The 22,761-nt window shown below is 43.3% G+C and overlaps 4 protein-coding genes across 10 annotated transcripts in view; 2 read left to right on the forward strand and 2 right to left on the reverse strand.

Annotated features, from left to right (window-relative positions):
- SASS6 (SAS-6 centriolar assembly protein) overlaps positions 1-1,471 on the reverse strand; it is a 20,975-nt gene extending 19,504 nt beyond the window's left edge. For all 3 annotated transcript variants that reach the window (XR_014527916.1, XM_083511088.1, XM_083511087.1), the window contains exon 1: positions 1,338-1,471. Coding sequence is in view for 2 of the 3 variants with exons in the window: in XM_083511088.1 (XP_083367214.1) it covers positions 1,338-1,408 (71 nt within the window). In the remaining variant the exon portion in view is untranslated. The remainder of the gene's footprint in view (positions 1-1,337) is intronic.
- Positions 1-22,761, forward strand: part of LOC310710274 (uncharacterized protein) — a 982,430-nt gene that overhangs the window by 954,001 nt on the left and 5,668 nt on the right. The gene's annotated exons all lie outside the window — the stretch shown is intronic.
- Positions 959-9,995, forward strand: TRMT13 (tRNA methyltransferase 13 homolog; the record flags this gene model as incomplete). Of its 4 annotated transcripts, none has more annotated exons than XM_083511173.1 (11): positions 959-979; positions 2,627-2,673; positions 2,765-2,831; positions 3,278-3,340; positions 4,066-4,135; positions 5,139-5,245; positions 5,870-6,037; positions 6,337-6,403; positions 7,479-7,553; positions 8,245-8,656; positions 9,334-9,995. In XM_083511173.1, 5 exons carry the CDS (start codon positions 5,888-5,890, stop codon positions 9,527-9,529), a joined length of 900 nt encoding a protein of 299 aa, XP_083367299.1. In that variant the 3' UTR covers positions 9,530-9,995. The 4 variants fall into 4 exon arrangements, with proteins under 4 accessions (XP_083367299.1, XP_083367296.1, XP_083367297.1 ...); XM_083511170.1 differs by lacking the exon at positions 959-979 and adding an exon at positions 1,497-1,637 and having other exon boundaries at positions 4,063-4,135; XM_083511171.1 differs by lacking the exon at positions 959-979 and adding an exon at positions 1,497-1,637.
- LRRC39 (leucine rich repeat containing 39) overlaps positions 6,234-22,761 on the reverse strand; it is a 26,111-nt gene continuing 9,583 nt past the window's right edge. Inside the window, exons 2-11 of one of the 2 annotated variants that reach the window (XR_014527935.1) lie at positions 21,190-21,545; positions 20,667-20,831; positions 20,132-20,237; positions 18,174-18,330; positions 16,660-16,796; positions 13,466-13,611; positions 10,918-11,070; positions 10,561-10,697; positions 9,150-9,812; positions 6,234-8,790 (exon numbers count right to left, since the gene is read on the reverse strand). Coding sequence is in view for 1 of the 2 variants with exons in the window: in XM_083511217.1 (XP_083367343.1) it covers positions 9,763-9,812; positions 10,561-10,697; positions 10,918-11,070; positions 13,466-13,611; positions 16,660-16,796; positions 18,174-18,330; positions 20,132-20,237; positions 20,667-20,827 (1,047 nt within the window). In the remaining variant the exon portion in view is untranslated. Of the gene's footprint in view, positions 9,813-10,560; positions 10,698-10,917; positions 11,071-13,465; positions 13,612-16,659; positions 16,797-18,173; positions 18,331-20,131; positions 20,238-20,666; positions 20,832-21,189; positions 21,546-22,761 lie in introns of both variants that reach the window. The other variant, XM_083511217.1, reaches the window with a different exon arrangement.

Genomic DNA, 22,761 nt, shown 5'->3' on the forward strand with positions numbered 1-22,761 from the left:
AGATGTGCTTTCCCATAGTTGTGGGGACTCAATTTACAAATGGAACACACTCAGCAGAAAGCGGAACATGTTCTGCTTCCAAGGCAAAGTTCACAAACCAAAACACCTACTTCCGGGTCTGCAGTGTTCTTAATCCAAGTTGTTCATAAACTAAGCTGTTCTTGAACCAAGGTACCACTGTATCATAGCTGTCAACCTTCCCTTTCCCCCCCGGGAAATTCCCTTATTCCAGCGCCATTTCCTGCTGCTTCCCGCTGCTATCCAGGATTGTTAGATATCCTGTAGACTGTCCCCGGGAAAGATAATTTTCGATCCCTTATTTTCTAGGCTGCTGATCCCTTATTTTCAAATCTGAAAGTTGACGGCAATGCACTGTATCCTGGAAAATGACAAGGCTGACTAGAATCCTGAACACAAGCACTCCACACTACAGCATTGTTACAGGTTCCATTTGTATAGACAATTTGCAGCACAAATGTACTTCATCAAAGCAATTGATATAGAAATGAGCAAACCAGTGATATTTTAGGGAGCAGCCTAGCAGGCGGGGTTCATTGCTTACATCATAGGCGCCTACACTGTTATTGCTATATGTAGGTTTTATTTATTTGTTTTTTATCTTATGTTCTGGAAATGTACACCCAGGTTTTTTCCCTTTAATTTTTTGGGGACCCCCAAGAGAGTGGGGCCCTAAGCTATAGCTTGTTTAGCTTATACCGAAATCCGGCACAACACATACAAAATGATGGCGCCAACATGCTGGGAAGGGGATGAACTCGGGCAAAAGACCCCTAAGGCTCAGGTGCGGCGCCTGGCTCCTCCTCCCCACTGAACTCAGTTGGACCACAAACACACGCAGGTTCCCGAGTCCGTTGCTACCGAGCCTCGCAGCGCTTTAACATCCGCAACGAACATTTACCTGCAACCTCGAAAGGGGGTCGTTTGAAAAGCGTGACACGCGTCTTCCCAGCCCGCCAGAGTTCGTGTTACGACCAGTCTCGGAAAAAGCCCCCAAAAACTTGATAAACCCCCTCAAAAGCGGCCAAACTATAGAAACCCGCAGCTTTCCTGTTTCAAAAGGGCCCGAGGGTCTTGCGCTGGAGAAGTGGGGGGCAAGCAGCCGGTTTCCCCCCACACCCCAACAGCTCAAAGGCCCCTCCGTCTCCCCGGGTCCCGCCAGGGGACGAGCCAACCGCCCGCCTGCTGCGACGGACATAGGGCGGCCCTTCAAGCAATGGAGGGAGTGGGGAGAAGAAAGCCCCCCCCCCCGTAGGCCATTGTGAGGGGAGACACGGAAAACGTCTCCCTTTGCGGGGAAGCCGCGCTTCGCTGCTCACCTCTCCTCGCAGCCCTGGCACTTGGCCTGCACCGGCACCAACTGACTGAACAGGCTCTCGGCGGCCGCCATCTTGCGCTTTGAGTTTGGCGCCGGCCTCCCGCGGGGCGGAGAAAAGAGGGAAGGAGGCCTCTCGGGGACGAGCGGAGGAGGAGGCAAGATGGCGGCGGAGGCTGCTGCCGCCGCGCCGGTCTCCCCTCAGCCGGGCCGCTGCGCCTATTTCGTGGTGCGGAAAAGGCGCTTCTGCAAAATGGTGCCGGCCCGGGGCAAGCGCTTCTGCGGCGAGCACGGAAGCCGTGAGGTAGTCGCTTTGGAGGCGGAGGGCGGGGAGGAAAGAGAGAGAGAAATGGCCTCAGCTGGAGCTCGTTTCTCACCAGGCGACGTGGAGGCAGAGGGAGAGATTGGCAAATAGCTAGTTCGCTTTCGTTCTAATAAATAATGACACAAAAAAACACCACCATCAAATGACCAAAATAAAAACCACGCCGTCAATAAGAACACCCTTCGTTCCAGAAACTAGGAAATGCGCTTTGCACGTGCTCAGAGGCATGGTGTTACTTTGCGACAGATCCACCACATGTTCAGTAGTTGCAGATTCCTCGTGGCTTCGTTTAATTCCATGCTGGATGAAGTCTTCATCTGATGCAACACACACATATCCTTAGTTTTACTTTAAATTAATATTTATAGTGGACGACTTGTAGGCAGTGTATCATTCCCAGGAGGAAAAAACCACACCCTATAAAACTGGAAACTGAAATCTAAAATTCTGTGCAATGCAATCCTTTACTCAGTTGGGAAAGCAGGAGACTCTTAATCTCAGGGTTGTATGTTGGAGTTGGGCAAAAGCTTCCCCGCGTTACAGGGGGTTGGACTAGATGACCCTCAGGGTTCCTTCCAATTCTACAGTTCTATAATTCTATGATGGCATTTTACCCAAAATTAAGACCTATTGACTTCAATGGGACTTGCAGCCAGGTTAATGTGTATATAGGACAGCAGTCTGAAACAGGTCATAAAATAAAAAAGCTTTCTCTTTTACACATGCTTTTAAGTAAAACTTGTTTCCAGGTAATGTTTTAAGGGTTTGAGTGCAAACTGCACACCCCATTCTATGAAAGCCAATTTTGATTTTGTATTCCGTTCCAGGGTGCTAAATGCAGTTTAGAGGACATGGTCAAGTCCACTGATCTCACTGGGGCCACTCTCTGTATAACATATAACAATACAATCCATTGACTGCTAAAGTAAACACACAGTTTTAAAGTTAAAACTTTTTTTGCCACCCAGGAAGAAAATGGCAGGAGAAGAATTCCATGCCCTTTGGATCCGAAACAGTAAGCATGCTTAATAGATGTTTGCACGCTAACTTTTTGTTTTGAGAACGGTGAACACTGCTGCTAGTTTTCTTTCTGTTTCTGCTTTTAGTACTGTATATGAAGATCAGCTACAAAAACACTTGAAAAAGTGTAATTCAAGAGAGAAGCCAAAACCTGTGAGTGTACATCTAATGGTTTGAATGAATTAAACGGGGTTTTTAATAGTGTCTCTTAAGCAAAACTGCCTTCTGCAGTGATGTTACTGCCATTCTTCCTTCTGATGGTTGTCCAGTGAGATAAAATCTATGTGGATTTGTTTGGGTGCTGTTTTTATTACAGTTATGCAGACATGGTTTATGGAGTACTGGGTTCTCTTAAAACTATGGATATAAAAGTCTAAGGCAGGCTCCTCTAAAGAGGTGGCCACTAAAGTTTAAAACGGGAATAAGAAGAATGGCATCAAAAGAAAAATGGAAAGGGGATAGAGAAGGCACTCTTTCCGTGAACCTTTTAATGAAAGGCTAGGTAAAACCATATACAGTAAACATACTGAAAAAGTAATTGTATGTTGTCCTGCCATAATTAGATTTTAACATGATATTTGTTCCACAATTTAATTAAGGTCTACTATTCTCAAGATATTAATGCAGGACTGAAAGATACGACAGAGTTGCCAGAAGAGCAGGTGAATGATTAAATTTTAATATATGATGTTTGTTGCAAATGATAGTTGCAATATGTTCTCTGGTGCAAGGATACTGCCTCTTGTAAGTGCACATTTCCTTGTGTGTCAGTCATGGTTCTGCAGCAAGATTTATTAGCCTAGAAGACAATCCAAGGGGTTTAAACATTGATCTTAGCTGACCCGTATCTTAAACCTCAGTATAGAAAAAGCTGTTTCTTTGGTTTTGGACAGAATCATATGCCGCTGATCATTTGAGGCACCACATCCAAAGGGCCTTTGTTCAGATGACTGCATCCATCTTCTTACATGTGCCATTATCTTCTTCATCCATTGTTGTTGTGGCTGGCTCTGATGAAAAAGCCTAATCCTATGCGTTTTTGCTCAGAAATATATCCCAATAAAATCATTGGAGCTTACCAGTACTTCCATGTAGATGCATGTAGGACTGGACTACAGGTGCTTATGAATCACACCAAGCAGGATCCACTGAAACCATAAACAGCTATATATATACGGCATATAAAAAAAAGAGACCAGGTAGGATGTAACTGACAGTTGCCCAGACAACCAAGTTTCTAGATGTGTGTTCACATTTACTAGGTACAGTGAGAAACATCAAGCTCTCCTCCTCAAGGCTTTCCATTCACTTCAATTAGAATGTGTAGACAGGCTGGGAGAATTGCACCATTATTGCTTCTGCATTCAATTTGTGTACCCTTCAGCAGGTACCGATTTCTGCGCTGTCTAAAGAAGAGTTGGAGGACTTAATTAGAAAGCTAAGAAGAGCAAGTAACTGTGAGTCTGTTTTATTTTTATAATAGATTACGTCGGGTGTTGAGGAAATAGAGTAGAAATAATCCTAATGGTCAAAGCCTAATGTTTTTAGAATACAGTAGCACCTCGGCTTACATTACCCTTGGGTAATGTAAACTTTGGGTTGTGAAAGCGGCAAACCCGGAAGTGTTTCGCCGCGCACGCATGCACAGAAGCACTCTACGGCGCACATGCACAGAAGCGGTCTTTCTGGTTGTGGAAACTTCGGGATCCAACCCGAGCTCCAGAACGGATCCCGTCCGCAACCAGAGGTACCACTGTATGTAAGGATGGAACCAGAAAACCTTTAAACACCGACTGTTTAAAATATTTTTGCTGTTCAAAATTGTGTACTCTCATATGGTTAGTAACTTGGTCACAGGAGGGGACAGTGTAGTGGGTCGATGGTGCTCACCTGACACCTCTGGTCAGTTGTGTTGCTGCTGTTTGCAAGAGATGGAGGGGCAAGGAAGCGGGGGCATTGCTATGGTGCAACTGCATTGACGGGGTGCAGGATTTGCTGCATAAATGAGTTGGGCCCATGTTGCCTCTTTCCCCCTCTCCATAAGCAGCAGTGGCACAACCTGTCGAGGCTGGGAGTTGCAGAGCCCCATCATGTCATCCATTACCCTTCCGTCTACAAGATGCACCGTATTTTTTGCTCTATAAGACGCACCAGACCACAAGACGCACCTAGTTTTTGGAGGAGGAAAACAAGAAAAAAATATTCTGAATCCCAGAAGCCAGAACAGCAAGAGGGATCGCTGCACAGCGAAAGCAGCGATCCCTCTTGCTGTTCTGGCTTCTGGGATAGCTGCGCAGCCTGCATTCGCTCCATAAGACGCACACACATTTCCCCTTACTTTTTAGGAGGGAAAAAGTGAGTCTTATAGAGCAAAAAATATGGTATTTACCTAGAAGGAGGTTCTTTGTGACTGCCTTAGTTGAAACTCAGGCAAGGGATAATAATGCTTTTCCTCTTCAGGTATAAATTATGTACTTAAGGACCAAATCCTCTCTCACCAAGCTTTACAAGAGGCCTTGAATGACCCCCAAAATGGAGAGGTGGCTTTTAAGCATTTGAAACAACAGGTGAGTACTCTTAGCGGTAAATACTGACTTTAGCAAAACTTTCTTTTAAATTTCTGGTTGATAAATGTCTTGGAAGTGTTAGCATATCTATATATTTTTTTTTCTGAAATTGCTCTGTGCTTTATGGAGCTTTCATTTACATTTGTTTGTAATGAGTTTGGACATTAAATAAACCCGTGAAATTCTTTAAAAAGTAGATGCCCAAAGAAAATGCTCATAGTATTAAGTAAGCAGAAATCAAAAATAGGTTTGGTTGCAATTTCAACAACTTTTTTTGGTGCGTGGGTATGCATTTGCAAAGCAAAGGAACTGTTGTAGGTACAACATACATACACTACAACCTGTTCTGTTGGCTACACTGCTTTCAAGCCTAATTTCAGCAAGAAGAGGGCCTCTGTGGGTGCATGTCATTGTGGGTGCCACATAGATGACCCCCCTGCATGGAATTACCAGAATATGCTCAAAATAACAATGCAATAATTTAATCCTGCAATCCATTAGTATGGGCAGAATCAGAAGCAGCATTTTAGTAGGTGCTATGCAAAATTCTTCTGATTGTTACGTTGATGATAGTAGAGAGAATTGATTTCGCTGAGCTGATAAATAATCTTTTGACATCTGTAGGCTTCTATATTAGGTAACATGGAAAGACTGCATTTGCTTGAACCTGGCAACTGTTTTGTTGAATTTGGAGCAGGACGAGGAAAGCTGTCCCACTGGGTGGATATAGCCTTACAAGATTCTAAAGATGTGCATTTTCTTCTTGTTGAAAGAGCAACTACTAGGTTCAAGGTAAGGCAGTATTGCAAGCCTTATAACCCCACCCCCCACCCCCACCCCCAGGGGAAGCCAACTCAAGGGTTTTTTGTTTCCGTTTTTTACAAAAAAAATAAGTTTATCAATAAAAAAGTAAAGCCAAATCTAAACTTGTCTGTTTTAAAGTCTTGCCAATAACAACATTGCAGCAGAAAAAAATTACTGGAATTTTTACTGAACATTTTTTTATTTCATTTGTGAAATATAACTGGAATTTGCCAAGTAACTCTTTTAGGAGGCAATTACTTCATAAATTTCTTGTTGTTTTTTCACAGGTAGATGGTAAGCATAGAAAAAATTGCTTTGAAAGGCTTCAAGTTGATATCCAGCATTTGTGTTTAAGTAAGTTACTCATTCATTTAACATATGCTTCAGTTTGACAGTAATCATTCTTTATGAACTCTGTGAAAGACAGTGCAGAAAAAACCCCTGGTGATTTTAGAAACAGTTAAAGCAGGATCAGTCCTACTAAACTGAGATTTGAGAACAAGTGTGGTGCAAGAGCTAGAGAACAGGATTTCAGTGGCAAGATTTTATATACTGTTAGGTATATAAATACAGCTTTTCAAATCCATTACTAGACACTCCCCATTTGTATTCCTTAAGTGTTAATAATCACAAAGCAGGTCAGATACACAAATCAATTAGAGTGTTTTGGTTTCATGTGCATTACTCTACACATTTGGATTGCCATCAGTGAACTAACTTCAGATTAGTCCTCTGTATATTATTTTTAGAATATTTGTGGCCAAATGCAATGCACTGAAAAACTTGAAGGCACTGTATCCAAGTGCAGTGGTACCTCGGTTTTCAAACGCAATCTGTTCTGGAAGACCGTTCAACTTCCGAAACGTTCAAAAACTGAGGTGCAAAGAGCGGTCTGCCAATTAAATAGAGAAAATTGTGAAAAACAACAGATACACACAGCGGAAGCCGTTAGACTTCCAAGGCGCATTTGAAAACGGAAGCATTTACTTCTGGGTTTTTGGCGTTCGAAAACCGAAACGTTCAGCGACAGAGACGTCCGAAAACTGAGGTACCACTGTATAAAACTTGATACATTTGACTAGGACTGTGTGTTTGAATTGTTTGCATTGGAAGAGGGCTATTGCCTTCACATCCTTATTTCTTATGGGTTTCCCAGAGCTGGCTTCAAAAGAGCTTGTGAGATGGGCTTTTGATTTGATTTACTTATGTTGTTAGATTTGATACTCTTCTGTCCTACTGTGCTCTTTTTTTGGTAATCTTTCTTTTAAAAACCTTTCATCACAGTGTCTCTGGCTGCTCTGTGGTTAGACCAACATGTAATTTGTATGTAAAAGCGTACAGTTTTCAGTTTTGATTTTCTTCTGATTGCTTGATGCACGTGTGTGTCTGCAGCAGTCAGAAACATGCTGGCTGGGGTTCTCTCTTTCAGATAAGGTCCCCGTTCTTGTGAAAGAGAAGCTGCCTGTGATAGGAATTGGAAAACATGTTTGTGGTGCGGCAACAGGTACAAGACTGTCCTAGTTGGTGAAGAGAGAGGTGTTTGAACTATACAGTGAGAAGTTATCGCTGATTAAAATCACACAAGCCCCAAAGGGTCACATGACTTGGCGCAGGCTTTGACTTCATTCTGAGAATCAGTATGTCATCATCTCTCCTTGGTATATAGCTGAACACGTTGCATCTGCTTAAAAATATTCACGGAAATACAATGTAAGGCCTTGTTTCCCAAATTTGGGTCTCCAGCTGTTTTCAAACTACAGTTCCCATTATCCCTATCTTGCTCACTAGGGATGGTGAGAGTTGTAGTCAAAAAACAGCTGGGGACCCAAGTTTGGGAAACACTGATAAGGTAACAAAATAAAGGAGATTAAGACAAGTTAATAGAACTTACCAAACCCTTTCATAAATAATTGTTGTACTTATTAAGCTGCAAGCCTTCTTACACTTAACTTGGGAGTTGGAGTCCTGTTGGGTTGGGCTGCTAAGTAAGAATATAGCTTGAAAATGTTGCACCATAAATTTGACACATCTGTTAATGAACCAAGTTTTTTTAACTGTTGTGGATGGAATCAGGTGAAAAGATGGTTCAGACATCAGAAGAACATGACCAAGATGACATAAATGTTACAAGTTATACATTATTTCTATTGCTCTTTGAAGCAGCCACAGTTCAAACAATACTTTTGTGTTCACAGATCTTGCTTTGAGATGCTTAGTTGAAACATACACAAAACTCTGCGAAGGCGAAAAGGAGAGCCCTGCACCTAAACGCTTTAAGAGCAATGAAACCAGCATAACTTCTAATAATTCTGGTGAATTGCATGGCAAGCCTATAGCAGACAGCTGGAGCCCTGTGGCTGGGGTTGTTATTGCCCTGTGTTGCCATCATAGATGTGACTGGAAGCATTACGTAGGCCAAGACTTCTTCACAAAAGTAGGACTTGGGGAGATGGAATTCAATTATTTTAAACGGATGACAAGCTGGGCCACGTGTGGCATGAGAGAAACTGAGAGGAAAAGCTATGCGACTCATACAAAGAATGAAGAACAGAGCAATGAGACAGAAGAAGATGACCAAGATGAATACAATGTGGATAGCCTGCAAGGGTACGTGATCCTTCTCAGCACAACAGATTATTGAAATAAATAGGTTTTAACGTTCTGCATTTGATAGTCATTCAGATATGTAAATTAGGAGTATTATTTTCCCTTCCCAAATGTATTTTGTAATTTGTTGCAAGCTAAAAGGGACACGGGTGGCGCTGTGGGTTAAACCACAGAGCGTAGGACTTGTCAGTCAGAAGGTCGGCGGTTCGAATCCCCACGACAGGGTGAGCTCCCGTTGCTCGGTCCCTGCTCCTGCCAACCTAGCAGTTCAAAAGCATGTCAAAGTGCAAGTAGATAAATAGGTACCGCTCCGGTGGGAAGGTAAGCGGCGTTTCCATGCGCTGCTCTGGTTTGCCAGAAGTGGCTTAGTCATGCTGGCCACATGACCCGGAAGCTGTACGCCGGCTCCCTCGGCCAATAAAGCGAGATGAGCGGCACAACCCCAGAGTCGGCCACGACTGGACCTAATGGTCAGGGGTCCCTTTACCTTTACCTTACAAGATTTTAAAGTAGATCCAAGTCCACAAACGTAAATTTGTTGGTCTTTAAGGTACTGCATGACTTTTAAGGAATTCTGAAGTCACCCATTTGCATTGCAGTGCTCTAAATCTGATGTCCCGATTCCTTGAGATGTTACAATTGCTGTATTTAAAAACATTTTTTCCTTCTGGTTTTAGGGTGTTAACCACTGAGGACCGAAAGCAGATAGGTCAGCTTTGCAAACTGTTGATTGATCATGGTCGGATCGAATATTTACAGCAGAGAGGATATGAAGCTGTGTTACAGCACTATACAGATCTCAGCGTGTCCTTAGAAAATGTACTCTTGACAGCTGTGCCATGTCAGTCTTTAGTAACCCCCTCAACTGCTTAAAAGCGAGAGGACTTTAGAAAAAACTGGACACACAGTCTGCAGAACATGTCTCCTCTTCTAACATCCAGTATAGAGCTTACCAAATAGCGAGAGGTTTTTATAGCCTCCTCTGGAACCAGAAGAAAGAAAACTTCAACTTAGTCTTCTTCACTGAGAGAACGCCTTTGTTTGGAAGACATATTCTTGTGAACTTCCAGTAGCAGTGAAAACTCAGACTGGCAATTTTGTTTTTTTTACTTTTCATTGACAGCAGCACCAGCTAGCATACCACCTTCCATGTTTTCTGAAAGACAAAATATTTAATGGAAGAAATCTACATGCCAAGAAACTTACATTAAAAAAAATAATGCTGGCAACTTATTTATAATCCTATCTGTTCACCATATCTTTTTGAAAGGTTTTTTTAAAACATGTTTTTATACTCTTTGCATTATGTGCTTGCATAGAATTAAAGTACTTAGCTGAAGCCTGTTGAGTATTTTATTTTCCTGCTAATGGACTGTAAATTAAATTATACCTTATATGCAACACATAGTTTACTTTTTCATATGTTTATTTTTTTTCCCTTTTAAAATAGCAGCTAGAGGCTCCCACATCAGAACTGGGATTGCATTGCACAGAGAGTGAGCTTTGAACCCTTTCTCCTGTGCAGTGAAAACCCTTATTTCTGAAGCTGCAATTTGCCTCAAGAAGGGGTGATTTTTCACCAGAGCTTTCATAGCTGTTTCCCCTTAGAAAATCGTACGCTACAGGGGGGTGAGGCAGGAAAAATTAGATAGCACATGCAAACATGCTGACAAATCTAGTAATATATTAGTGTTTCCCAGCCTGCCTTGACAGCCCAGAGAGAAATGCCTTTGTTATTTGTTAAAAGTAGCGCCAACAATCTTAAGAAGGAATATATTTCCACCCTGAGGAAGAATAAAGATTAGAAAGCAAAAAAATTACAAGGTTGCATCACATGAAAATATGCCCTTAGCATTTGGTCACTGAATTCAAATATAACTTTTCTTTTAATGGTATAAAGATACCTTTTCTGCTGAGCGACTCCTGAATGTATGCGTGCATGAACTGAATGCCATACAGTTCCTGTTCTTCTTCTTCAGGATTCTCACAAGGGGGTAGTGTTACCTCCAGCTTCAGTGGATTGTCTCTGAAGTTGACGAATCTAGTAATGCATTAGAGAGAAATTCAAAAAGCAAGAGCTGTTTCAGGCCTTAAAATTGAATCCTTAGGTGAAATGGTTTGCCGCGAAGTTTACTGGAGTAGTATGTGCTCTTTGAAACCTTATTAGACCACTTCCTCCACAATATTAAGGCAGCAGTGTGGTTTTGTGTGTCTGCCTATGAATATGAACATTGCAGGCACAGTGATTGCTTTCCTCTCACCTCAGCTCCGTCATGTCCTTTAGGCAAGCAGGAATATCTTGGAGCTTGTTGCTGGTAAGGACAAGCGTGCTCAGATTTTTCAGGTTACGAATGGATTCGGGTAAATGAGTTATTTCATTCCTTTGGAGCCACAAAGTATGTAGGTTTTCAGCTCTGTGAAGTCAAGCAGATATCTTAATTATGAAGAAAACCACTTGGCTATATATACACATTTCTCTACCCCCTGTAATTTTTCATTGTGGTGGTAGTAATGAAGGCTGAGCATGGAGTGCTATGAGCAATTTCTCTGTGGTATTCGATTACGGAATCTCTGGCAGCTAGCTGAGGATAAACACTGTATTTTTCACTCCATAAGACACTTTTTTCTTCATAAAAAGTAAGGGGAAATGTCTGTGCGTCTTATGGAGTGGATGTGTGGTCCCTGGAGCCAAATTGCCCAGGGGCAAAAAGCAGACCATGCTTTTTTTTTTTTTTGAAAGAGAGAAGTGGGTGTTGAAACAAAGCCACTGATCGGCAAGCGATCTGGAGTGAGATAAGGGACGCTAGCAATAAAGGAGGCTGCCTGGGAGTGGGGAGGTAAAGACAGCAAACTTGCAAGGAGAGGAGACAGGAAGACTAAAGCAATGAGGAGAGAAATTAGAAGAAAAGGAGGAGCAAAAAACTGTTCCAGCTCAGGAAAAGACACTAAGGCAAACAAGAGGAAAGGGAGTGTTGAAAGGAAGCAGCTGATTGGTAAGGGATTGGGGAGGGAGATAAGGGAGCTAGAGATAAAGGAGGCTGCCTGAGGCGGGGGAGGTAAAAGCCCATAGATCCTCAGGATTTTTACATTGGGTCACACCAAATTTATCATCAGATCACATAGCATGTCCATGGCTACAGCCTGCACAAAAAAATCGCGCACTCACTGTTTCGTGGGGCTGCAATGGTGCAAAAACGTGGTTACAAAGCACGGATCCACATGGATCCCTAGGATTTTTGCATTAGGTAAAGGTAAAGGGACCCCTGACCATTAGGTCCAGTTGTGGCCGACTCTGGGGTTGCGGTGCTCATCTCGCTTTATTGGCCGAGGGAGCCGGCGTATAGCTTCCAGGTCATGTGGCCAGCATGACCAAGCCGCTTCTGGCGAACCAGAGCAGCGCACGGAAACGCCGTTTACCTTCCCGCTGGAACGGTACCTATTTATCTACTTGCACTTTGACGTACTTTCGAACTGCTAGGTTGGCAGGAGCAGCGACCGAGCAACAGGAGCTCACCCCGTCACGGGGATTCGAACCGCCGACCTTCTGATCGGCAAGTCCTAGCCTCTGTGGTTTAACCCACAGCGCCACCTGCGTCCCCTGGGTCACCCCAAATTCAGCATCAGATCACATAGCGTGTCCATGGCTACAGCCTGCACCAAAAAAAAATACGCACCCACTGTTGCCTGGGGCCGCAATGGCGCAAAAACGTTACAAAGCACGGATCCACATGGATTCTCAGGATTTTTGCATTGGGCTACCCCAAACTCACCACCAAATCACATGTCTGTGACCATAGCATGCACCACATAAATACATAAATACATCCACTGTTTCGTTCAGAATATTTTTTTTCTTGTTTTCCTCCTCTAAAAACTAGGTGCATCTTATGGTCAGGTGCGTCTTACGGAGCGAAAAATACGGTATCTGCCTGAGATCTTGAAGAGGTGGTGCTTGTCAGGGCTGACAATATCAAACCATTAGTTTGAATTGGGGGAGGGTAAACCCTTGCAATAGTAACTAACTATAGCATTTCCAGGGGAGAATATGGCCCCCCAAAGTCAGACAGTCATGCCAAAATTGTTTTGTCATTCACCTGTTCACCCCTCTCTGCACAACTCACAAAGGGGGCTTCTATGATCCTCATCAATGTATGAGCCTGAACTGCTAGCTTGGTTTGCACACCCTTATATTTAAGGACTCACCTGGTACAGTGGTGCCTCACAAGACGGAAAACTCGCTAGACGAAAGAGTTTTCCGTTTTGGAGGTGCTTCGCAAAACGAATTTCCTATGGGCTTGCTTCGCAAGACGACAATGTCTTGCGAGTTCCTGCTGGTTTTTTCCCTCCCCCCCCCCCTTTTTCTAAGCCGCTAAGACGCTTATCAGCTGATCCGATCAGCAGATAAGACGCTAAAAGCGCTAATCCGCTAATCCGTCAATGGGCTTGCTTCGCAAGACGAAAAAACCACTAGACGAAGAGAATCACAGAACGGATTCTTTTCGTCTTGCGAGGCACCACTGTAGTCATAAGCATTCAGAATTTTATGCATGTAACTGAATAGGCTGGTGGAGAAAGAATGGGCAACTTGGTTTCTCTGCTGGCTGCAGAGGAAACAAAGCCTGTTGTGTCCCACGACCAGCAAGGACTTGTTTGCTTTAGGATAAATGGTACAATAATACAGCTTGCCTATACTGCAATATATTTCAGTTTTTACTATCTAGGTAACAAGACATTTCATTTCAGTAAACTTTGATTGTTACCAATAAATACTGGAAAGCGGCAGGAATTTCCCCAAGGTTTGTAATTTACCTGTCCAGATCCCCAGGGATTTCTGTAATTTTGTTGCTCCCCAAGTCTAACCATTCCAGGTTTGGCATATCCAGGATGACTGATGGGAAGGTGGTGAACTGATTCATACTCAGATCTAGGTGATAAAGCTTCTTCATGTTGCTGAGCTGGTAAAAACACATAAGTATCTCAGTGATAACAACTTTATGAAGCATGCCGTGGGCTATAAATGTTGAGGAAGCGTTGGATCCAATTTTGGGCTCTTCTGTGCAATAAACCAGTAGTGCCCCTCCCTATCCCCCACCACATGAGGTGGGAGAGATCACAGGAGATACCTGGACATAAATCATGTTGCTTCTGTCATCTTTAATCCATCCTCCCCATTGATCTTTGAAAGGAAAGCAGAAGTATAGGGTCCTAAGCATTGTACCACGTGTGCAGGACTTAGCTCAGCAGGTATCGGGAGTGAGCCAGCAGTAAACCACACCATGCAAGCTGGAGTTAATGCTCTATTAGCAAGAACACAGTCTGCACAGACGTGGCAGAGAGGCCTCATGAGCACAGCAGCTCATCCCCGGTAGGTCTTGCTTGCCCCATGGCTCAGTTGCCAAGACTGAATGTTCCTGCCTTCCCTTGCTTTTCCCAAGCAATTGGAGACTGCTGTGTGAAGTCAATCTCTCCTCTGCCCTTTTCATGCCTCTCTTGGTTCTGGGAAAGGGGAGGGGAGCAGGAGGGAGAGACACTCCAAGGACCTTCTGGCAGTTCCCGAACTGCGAGAAGTGTGGTTACAGGGGGGAAGAAGAAGAAGAAGAGTTTGGAGTCTCAAAGCGGCTAACATTCTCCTTTCCCTTCCTCCCCCACAACAAACACTCTGTGAGGTGAGTAGGGCTGAGAGACTTCAAAGAAGTGTGATTGGCCCAAGGTCACCCAGCAGCTGCAACCAGTTCACCAGATTACAAGTCTACTGCTCTTAACCACTACACCACACTGGGAACCAGGCAGAGGGCCTTCTCGGTAGTGGCGCCCACCCTGTGGAACGCCCTCCCATCAGATGTCAAGGAAATAAACAACTATCTGACTTTTGGAAGACATCTGAAGGCAGCCCTGTTTAGGGAAGTTTCTTAATGCTTGATGTTTTATTGTGTTTTTAGTATTCTGTTGGGAGCCTCCCAGAGTGGCTGGGAAAACCCAGCCAGATGAGCAGGATATAAATAATAATAATAATAATAATAATTATTATTATTATTATTATTATTATTATTATTATTATGGCTCTTCACCAGCCAACTCATCTCTGCCTCTTGGACTCCCTCCCCAGCTTCTTGATTCTGGACTTCTCTCTGACACAGACTCTCCCAGTTCACTAAGCCCTGTTACCTCCTCAGCTTCCAACACCTCTTCCCAGTCTTCTCCTTCAGCCCCCTAAAGCACCCTCCCACCACCACTCCCAGGGCTCTGAGACTTCTTCCCTTTGTGGTTCCCCAACTGCTTCCTCCCACCAGTCCTCTGCGTTCAACAAGGACATAGACAAAGCTCTGACCTTACTTGTGCCATTGCCAGCTAAGCTCCACCACCTACTTGAGAAGAATCATATCTAAATCAGTGGCACCAGGGCTATGTGTGGGATATAGTCAGGCAGGCAGCTTACTCTTGAATCTAGTCCAGTATACAATACTGTAAGAAAGATGAACCACAACAAAGGCCCTGCAGAGCAGGTGTCTGAGTGACCAGTGGGATATGCTTGTTCGATAAATAAATCGGCCCTGTTTCTATAGCAATGGCTCGTTTGTTCTCTTTCTCCGTTTGACTTTGTATAATAAGCACATAAGCCTGCGGGCGTTGTGCAAACAGTATGAAAGGGCCAACACAGAGTCCCAAGATATTTTGGTCGAGTGACAAGGGAAAACCAAGCCTGAGAATTTCTGCAAGGAAATGTAACACACAAACGGCTGCAGAGCGAGCTAGGCAGAGCCATGTCAAACATTACAAAACGGAACGAGGAAGTGGAAGCATGAGTAACCTCTCTGGAAATAATGAATCTCCTTGCAATAAAATCAAGAGGAGGATGTCAGTGAAGGAGGGAGAGAGTAAGCTCCAGAGGGATCCCAGAGAGTGTCCCGGGATTGGGAGAGGCAGCCCATCTTCTGGGGAAGGGAATCAGCGTAGCTCCAGTGGAGAAGGGGGGCAGATGGGGGAATCAGCGAGGCGGTCACATGATTCCTTGCCGGGGACCAGCGGGGAGAGGAAGGGTCCTCCGCTGCCTACGCCCTCCTTGCGCAGAAGGCTTTCGCGCAGGGAGAGTAGGAGGGGACTAGGCGTCAAAGAGATTCTTTGCTGGAAGAAGTTTAAGAAATGCCCACTGACGAATTCTGCCAGCGATTGAGACAGCCACGAGTGAGTGGCTGTCCAGACAGGAAAGGTTCACTCAGGCAACCCAGCCAGGTGTTGGCACAGGCTTACGCACGAGCAACCCCTAGAACCATTAAAGATAATAAATCATTAGCGCTGCCCCCTTGAACCGCTTTGGCTGCAACATTTAGGATACTGTCCTAAGCATGCTTACTAAGGAAGAATCTCCATTCAACACAGTGGGGCTTACTCCTGAGTAAACGTGCATAGGCTCGTGCTGTTGTGTCCTATGCCATCTTATAACAGGCTTCCCACCTTCTCACAAATACAAAAGGGAAATCTCTTTCTACTGTGGAACATGCATGCATCATCTTTTAAAATTTTGTTCTACTATTGTTCTACGTGGTGATGCATGCAGTTAACCAATGGTAAATCAGTTAATCAACCGATATTCCTTTAATCGGTCAACAGCCCTAATTGTACAATGGAATGTGATACTAGGGGATAGCTCAAAATGGCAGCCCTCGCACCAGATCTTTGGGATCTGTCGTTGAGCTAACTATTGTGCAGTAGTGTCTTTATGAGAACTGGCGTACCCACATGGCGCTGTACATGCAACTACTGCAATTTTGACCATTAAAAGGCTTCCTCAATGGTGTGAACTGTGACAGTTACATTAAATCCACTCTCACAAGTGGCGTCTCCATGTTGGTGCCACCTGGTTGCAAGGGAAGGGAAGGGCTAAGTTGGCACATGGTGAAGGAATAGATTCCACATTGGTTACACTGGTATAAAATGGTAATTGTAAGCAAGTCCCTTGTCCCCCTTGGGATCAAAGAAACAGAGAGAATATGGTCTTTCCAAACCTGATGGGGAAGGTCACAGATGTCTCTGTTCACTGCCAGCTCCAGTCTTTCTAAGCTGACACAGTTGCTTAGCTCTTTAGGAACAGATTTAATTTTATTGTAACTGAGGATCAGCTCTTGGAGATTTGACAACTGGCCTGCAAAAGTTACGAATGAAACAAAAATGGGTGATAATGTGCACTTGTTAAAAGCTTATTTTCCAACAAATAGCTCTCAGTTTGCATTTCTTAGTGCAGAAAGTATTGATCTGATGTGTAGATATCTTTCCTATTCTAATTCATTCAAGAGGGTTCTGGAAGCTTAATGTTGTTTGGGTTATACCTTCTGGGAAGCTGGTTTGAACTGATTCTCTTATCTCTTCCAATTAAGGTCAAGCTGACTATAAATATAGGCCAGGGTTTTACTTTATTTCTCTATCTCTCTTCCTTCTGGTGTGGTGTCCTGTACATAGTATGCTTAGTGCTAAGGTTTATTATTAGTTAAGTTTATAAGCTTTTATAAGCGCTGCAACTGGATTTCTTATGGACCGTGCCAATCCTGAATGTACTGGATTTGTGACCATTATGCTCATTTGCCTTCAGCACAAGTAAAGCTCTGCTGGATGAAGTACTATTGCCTCTGGTCTGGGTTTTTTTGGGAAATTCTGCTACATGTTTTAAGGCAGGCATGTCCAAAGTCTGTTTCGAGGGCCTAATTCAGCCCACCAGTCAATTTAATCCAGCCCCCATGGCAGTATCTGTCCTGGGGTAAAATCTTAAAAAACCCCAGGAACCTCAATCCTAAAAAAACCTCAATAACTTTGGGGGTAAAATTGTAAAAAAAAATCTGAACAACTTTGGTCGGCCCTCACACATGTTCACTTCATCAAATCTGGCCCTCTTTGAAAAAAGTTCGGGCACCCCTGTTTTAAGGTTTTCCTCCACACATACAACAATAGCATCCTCTGGAAAAAACCCAGATGAAGACATCAAGAAGGTGGATGCTTTGGAGGGGCCATCTCTGATAGATTTTGAAGGCTCTCTCAATTTTATCTTCAAGACTGTGGAAGTTTTAAGCTGGGTCCACCTCCACAGAGACCATACAGGAAGGCCCTCTCTGTAGGAAGCTATTTCAACAGGAATCCCAATTTATTATTACTTTATCTGACTTGTATACCACTTTATATTTCAAGCAACCTCAGAATTATTTACGTTTCAGCAAAAATCAACAGACGGTGCATTTTAAGCAAACAGTAGTACCTCGGGTTACAGACGCTTCAGGTTACAGACTCTGCTAACCCAGAAATAGTTCCTTGGGTTAAGAACTTTGCTTCAGGATGAGAACAGAAATTGCCGGGAGGCGGCAGGAGGCCCCATTGGCTAAAGTGGTACCTCAGGTTAAGAACGGACCTCCAGAACGAATTAAGTTCTTAACCCAAGGTACCACTGCATTCTTTTCGACGGGATAAATGTTGCTGTGCAAATTCCTGCATTCCTGACTCAGAAGCAACTACAAGGTTTCATGGTTCAACTCACCAATTTCCCTAGGAATTTCTGCAATGGAATTTCGAGACAGATCTAGAACAATGAGACTCTGAAAGCGACCGATGAATTGAGGGATTTTAACCAGACCAGTTCTGTGAAGTTGCCATTCCTGGAGGTGGTTCAGTTTCAGTAAGCAAGAAGGCAGAGTCTAAATTTGCATGAGACGAAACAAGAGGGAGATGTCATTTATTATGCCAGATGAACAATGACAATAATCCAATCAGTTTGGTGCCAAAAAAAGACCAGGAACCAATGCAGAACATATATAGCAAATGAATGGCTACTAAGAGATTTTTGTTTATGCCTATGTAGTTTGGACAGCTTCAATAATCCTGTACAAATATTATAGGTAAAAACACTGTTTACAATTTCCAACATTTGGGGTGGCAGGGAGAATTAAAATGGTAATCATTCAGTATGCTAACATAGACCGGATTTCAATACTGTATATTAAAGTCTATAAAATACCAGACAGCTCAACTTCAACCCAAACCCTCATTACCCACTGCTCTCTGTATAATAACTACATTTGTAGTCATTGTACATTGTTTGCTATATTTATTTATTTTATTTATTGAATTTATATGCCGCCCTATAGGTCTCAGGATGGATGCAGGTGGCGCTGTGGGTTAAACCACAGCGCCTAGGACTTGCTGATCGGAAGGTTGGCAGTTCGAATCCCCGCAACGGGCTGAGCTCCTGTTGCTCGGTCCCTGCTCCTGCCAACCTAGCAGTTCGAAAGCACGTCAAAGTGCAAGTAGATAAATAGGTACTGCTCCGGCGGGAAGGTAAACAGCGTTTCCGTGTGCTGCTCTGGTTCACCAGAAGTGGCTTAGTCATGCTGGCCACATGACCCAGAAGCTGTACGCCGGCTCCCTCAGCCAATAAAGCAAGATGAGCGCCGCAACCCCAGAGTCGGTCATGACTGGACCTAATGGTCAGGGGTCCCTTTACCTTTACCTATAGGTCTCAGGGCAGCTCACAGAACAAAATCAGAATATAAAACCACATAGCATATTGTTATGAGTCCAGCAACTAATGGGCAACCAGTGGCTTAACGAAAGGGAAGAATTGTTATTTGATGGCTTAATCTCTCTCCCTCTTGCTCTTGGGCTGTCTCACCCATCAGGTTTTGGGGAAGGTGTTGTGATTCTGATTGTCACTTTCCTCTGGCTCAAGAGACTCCAGCTTAGAAGCCCAACTGCAACCCGTCTCACCCATCCCATTGGACTCAACGACTGCTGAAGCAGGCTGAGAGGAAGGTATTCCTCACACCGAAGATGAGACTAGCTATTGAAACAGAGCGACGGTTCCTGTTCCAGGCTGAGGGCGACTGTCGCTGAAGCAACATCAGAGCTCTGCTCTCATGAAGTCTTCAGCCTGAGCCTAGCATGGAGCTGTCTAGGGTAATCCTCTGCTTGGCTGAAGTCAGCATTCACAGCAGAATAGGACAGAGAGACCATTCGAAGCAATCTGCAGCTCGAGAGCATCTGATGGAGAGAGAATGAAACTGGAAGCTGGGTTAGGGAGCTGCGGGGAGCTCAGCGCTGTTGATGTGGGAATTTTATGCAGGGTTAGTGGCTGTGCTTTTGGAAGCCTGTGTATTTCCAATGTGCTTCTGTATATTAAAATCTGATATTATAAAGGCACACGTCTCCAAGTACGCATACTAATCCAAAAGAAATGAAGCCTATTGTCCCTGGAACTCTCCTCCTCTAAGAAGAGAGGAGCATATAACAATAGATTCAATCAATCTTACCCAACATGGTGCCCTCTGGATGATTTGGACTACAATTCCCATCAGCTTCAGCCAGCATGGACAATTGTCAGGGATGATGGGAGTTGTAGTCCATAATATTGGTACAGCTTGGATTAAACTGATGAAGTGGAGCACTGAAGCCGGGATAACAATGTGAAATGTTTTGTTAGCAGCACCACGCAAACAATACCTTCCATTCTTCTTGTTCAATCTTTAAAACAGCCCTTCCATCTTCTGTGATAACTTTTTCTTTGAGCTTGGCCAAACTGACTCTCTCTTCCCAAACAAGCGTCAGCCTAGAAAAAGGTTGTAACATATTTAATATATAGAAGGGCTTTTTCTGTGATGAGGCCCTGGCTCTCTGTCTTCCATATTATTAGTTTTCAGACATCAACCGAAGATATTTTGAATTACCTAAAGTATTACAGTTGGATAACAAGATGCTTAATCCTCAGAAGCAATACGAGTCGGTGTTCCATTGTTTTTGAAATTTAATTTTTAGCTCATACACGTTTTGATTGATGTTTGGTGCATTTTGCTTTCTGCTTGCTGTCTATTGCATGAGCTCCTTTGGAGTATCAGGGTATTCATAAACACCCTAAATAAACCAGCAGATCAGGCCTTCAAAGGAGATAGTTCAACTTAATATGTTGCTCCCAATGAAGCTAGGAAATCAATTTCTAAATTGTATTTTTGGGAAAACTCAAGTCGTATTGACAACCTACCTCTCTGCAGACCTCTGACTGAATGCCTTTTGCTTTCGAAGCTCTTCGCTTATTTTCTGGATCCTGACTTCCCAAAGTGCTTTAACAGCTGTAAACGTGCCGACACAAACTGACGTTTCAGGCATGGCCCTTCCACCTCCCGGTTCAGTGTCTGGTTTCATTTTTCTGCATCACTGTCACATACAGGGGCGTCACACATAAAAGAGGAAAACCTGGTGAGACCTTCAGTGTCAAGAATTGTTGATCATTGCTAACTTTCAGTAATAATAATAAATTTACAATGAAAGTGAGGGGGTTCCACAGCCTAAAATGATCACAGCCTCCTTTGCAGGCCTATGTAGTCAAGAAGACAAAAAGAGGAGAGGCGAGTTATTTATTTATTTTGGACAAAGCCAATCTCACAATTGCTCAGCCGTTTCAAAAGCCTGCTCCCATTTTTAGCCACAAAGCAAACAGATCAACAAATCCGTTGGTAATGCATTCACCTCAGGCGTTTTAACGGAAGCATTTTGTAATGGCTTACCTCAATTATTTCCTGGTTTTCCATGACTCCCCGATTCCTGTGCGACAACAGAAGTCGGCTGCAAACCCTGAATGCTTTGCTAAAGCCATTTACAACCTTTGTACCAACTATGGAAGAGTGAAATGCAACGCCTGACAAGTTCTAATTTTAACCCACGGCGCTGGCCGGGAATAGTAAGTATTGCTGTGACCAGGTGTCACAGCCCTCTGAAGTATTTCCCCAATTTTGAATCCCTTTCTGCTTTTCAGAACTCGTCGTTGTGTTCCTACAAGTCGAAGAAAACTCAGCTGGTCTGTATGAAAAAAGAGTTTTACTATATTGATACTATAATACAGCTCTGATTATGATTGGTGACACTGAGGCATCAGGCATAAGCCTGCATTTTATTAATGTTTGATCAGGACTTGTATATTAAAGAGGGCTTAGATTTTCAAAAGTAGATTTTCAAATGTTTCAATGCCAGGCAGAGAAAACCTTGGCCATTCTCCTAAGACAAGGGGCCCCTTTTGATTTATAGCAGAAAACAATTCTCAAAGTCATAAAAGCTGAAATTACAGACTAAAAGCAGGACATTGACCCTACATGTTACAGAAGATAACAAAGGCAGAGATAAATATAATTAGGAATGGGCAAATAGTAAAATGATACCATGGGCCTCTCTTAAACCTTGAGCTGTATTTTCTAAGGCCAGAGGCAAATGGGAGAAAAAAGCATCTAGCTGGGAAGTCTTTTTAAAGCATCTAGCTGGGAAGTCTTTTTAAAGCTGTTTCTTCCTTAAACAGATAATGGGAAAAGCAGCTTGCTGAAGGGGGGGGAGGCTTCTTCTGAAACTGTTTTAAACTGAGTCCTTTTCTTTCTTTCTCTCTCTACTTTAAAAAGGCCTTATTCCTTTTAAGAGGCTATCTGTGTTGTGTATTAAATATGTTGGCTTAAATGTAATTATGCAAAGGATTTAACAAATGCTAGAAGAGTTGTATTTATCTTGAAATTAAGTCAGCCACCAGTCCAGCCTCTTGCCAGACAAGAAGACGCCATCAAATGCTGTCCTGATATATTAGCTGTCAGACATTTGTTTAGAAACCTTCAAATGAAGGATATCTTTCAATGTTGATGTGAAACTCAAGATCCTTGACATATGTTTAAGATAAAAATTTAAGATTAACCATTTGTTTTAGAAGGCAATAGGGCAAGGAGGGCAAGAGGTGAGCTGGTAATTAAGATTCCTTGTTGAGACACATGTAAGATATATTACTACTTATTTGTCATTTATAGATGTAACAATATATAGCTGTTTGTCTTCCATATAAGGACAGAAGGATATGGGTGTATCTTTTTGTGATTGGTTCTAGCAATCAGCCAATAGGAAATCCAACTAGGCTGATTGGACAGAGGCAGCCACAGGAGGAGCAAAGGGGGCTGGATTAAGGGAATATAAGGGCTGGCCATAATGGCAGGGGCCAGGCCAGAGCTTGGTAACCATATACCACTGTGCCTCTCATTTATTTGTCTGACAAATAAATAATTATTTTAAATTCTCTATTGCTGCGTTGAATATTTCATTCCAGCTAAGCG

This window comes from Podarcis liolepis (genome assembly GCF_965112155.1).
Source record: "Podarcis liolepis genome assembly, chromosome: 6".
NCBI classification, from domain to species: domain Eukaryota; kingdom Metazoa; phylum Chordata; class Lepidosauria; order Squamata; family Lacertidae; genus Podarcis; species Podarcis liolepis.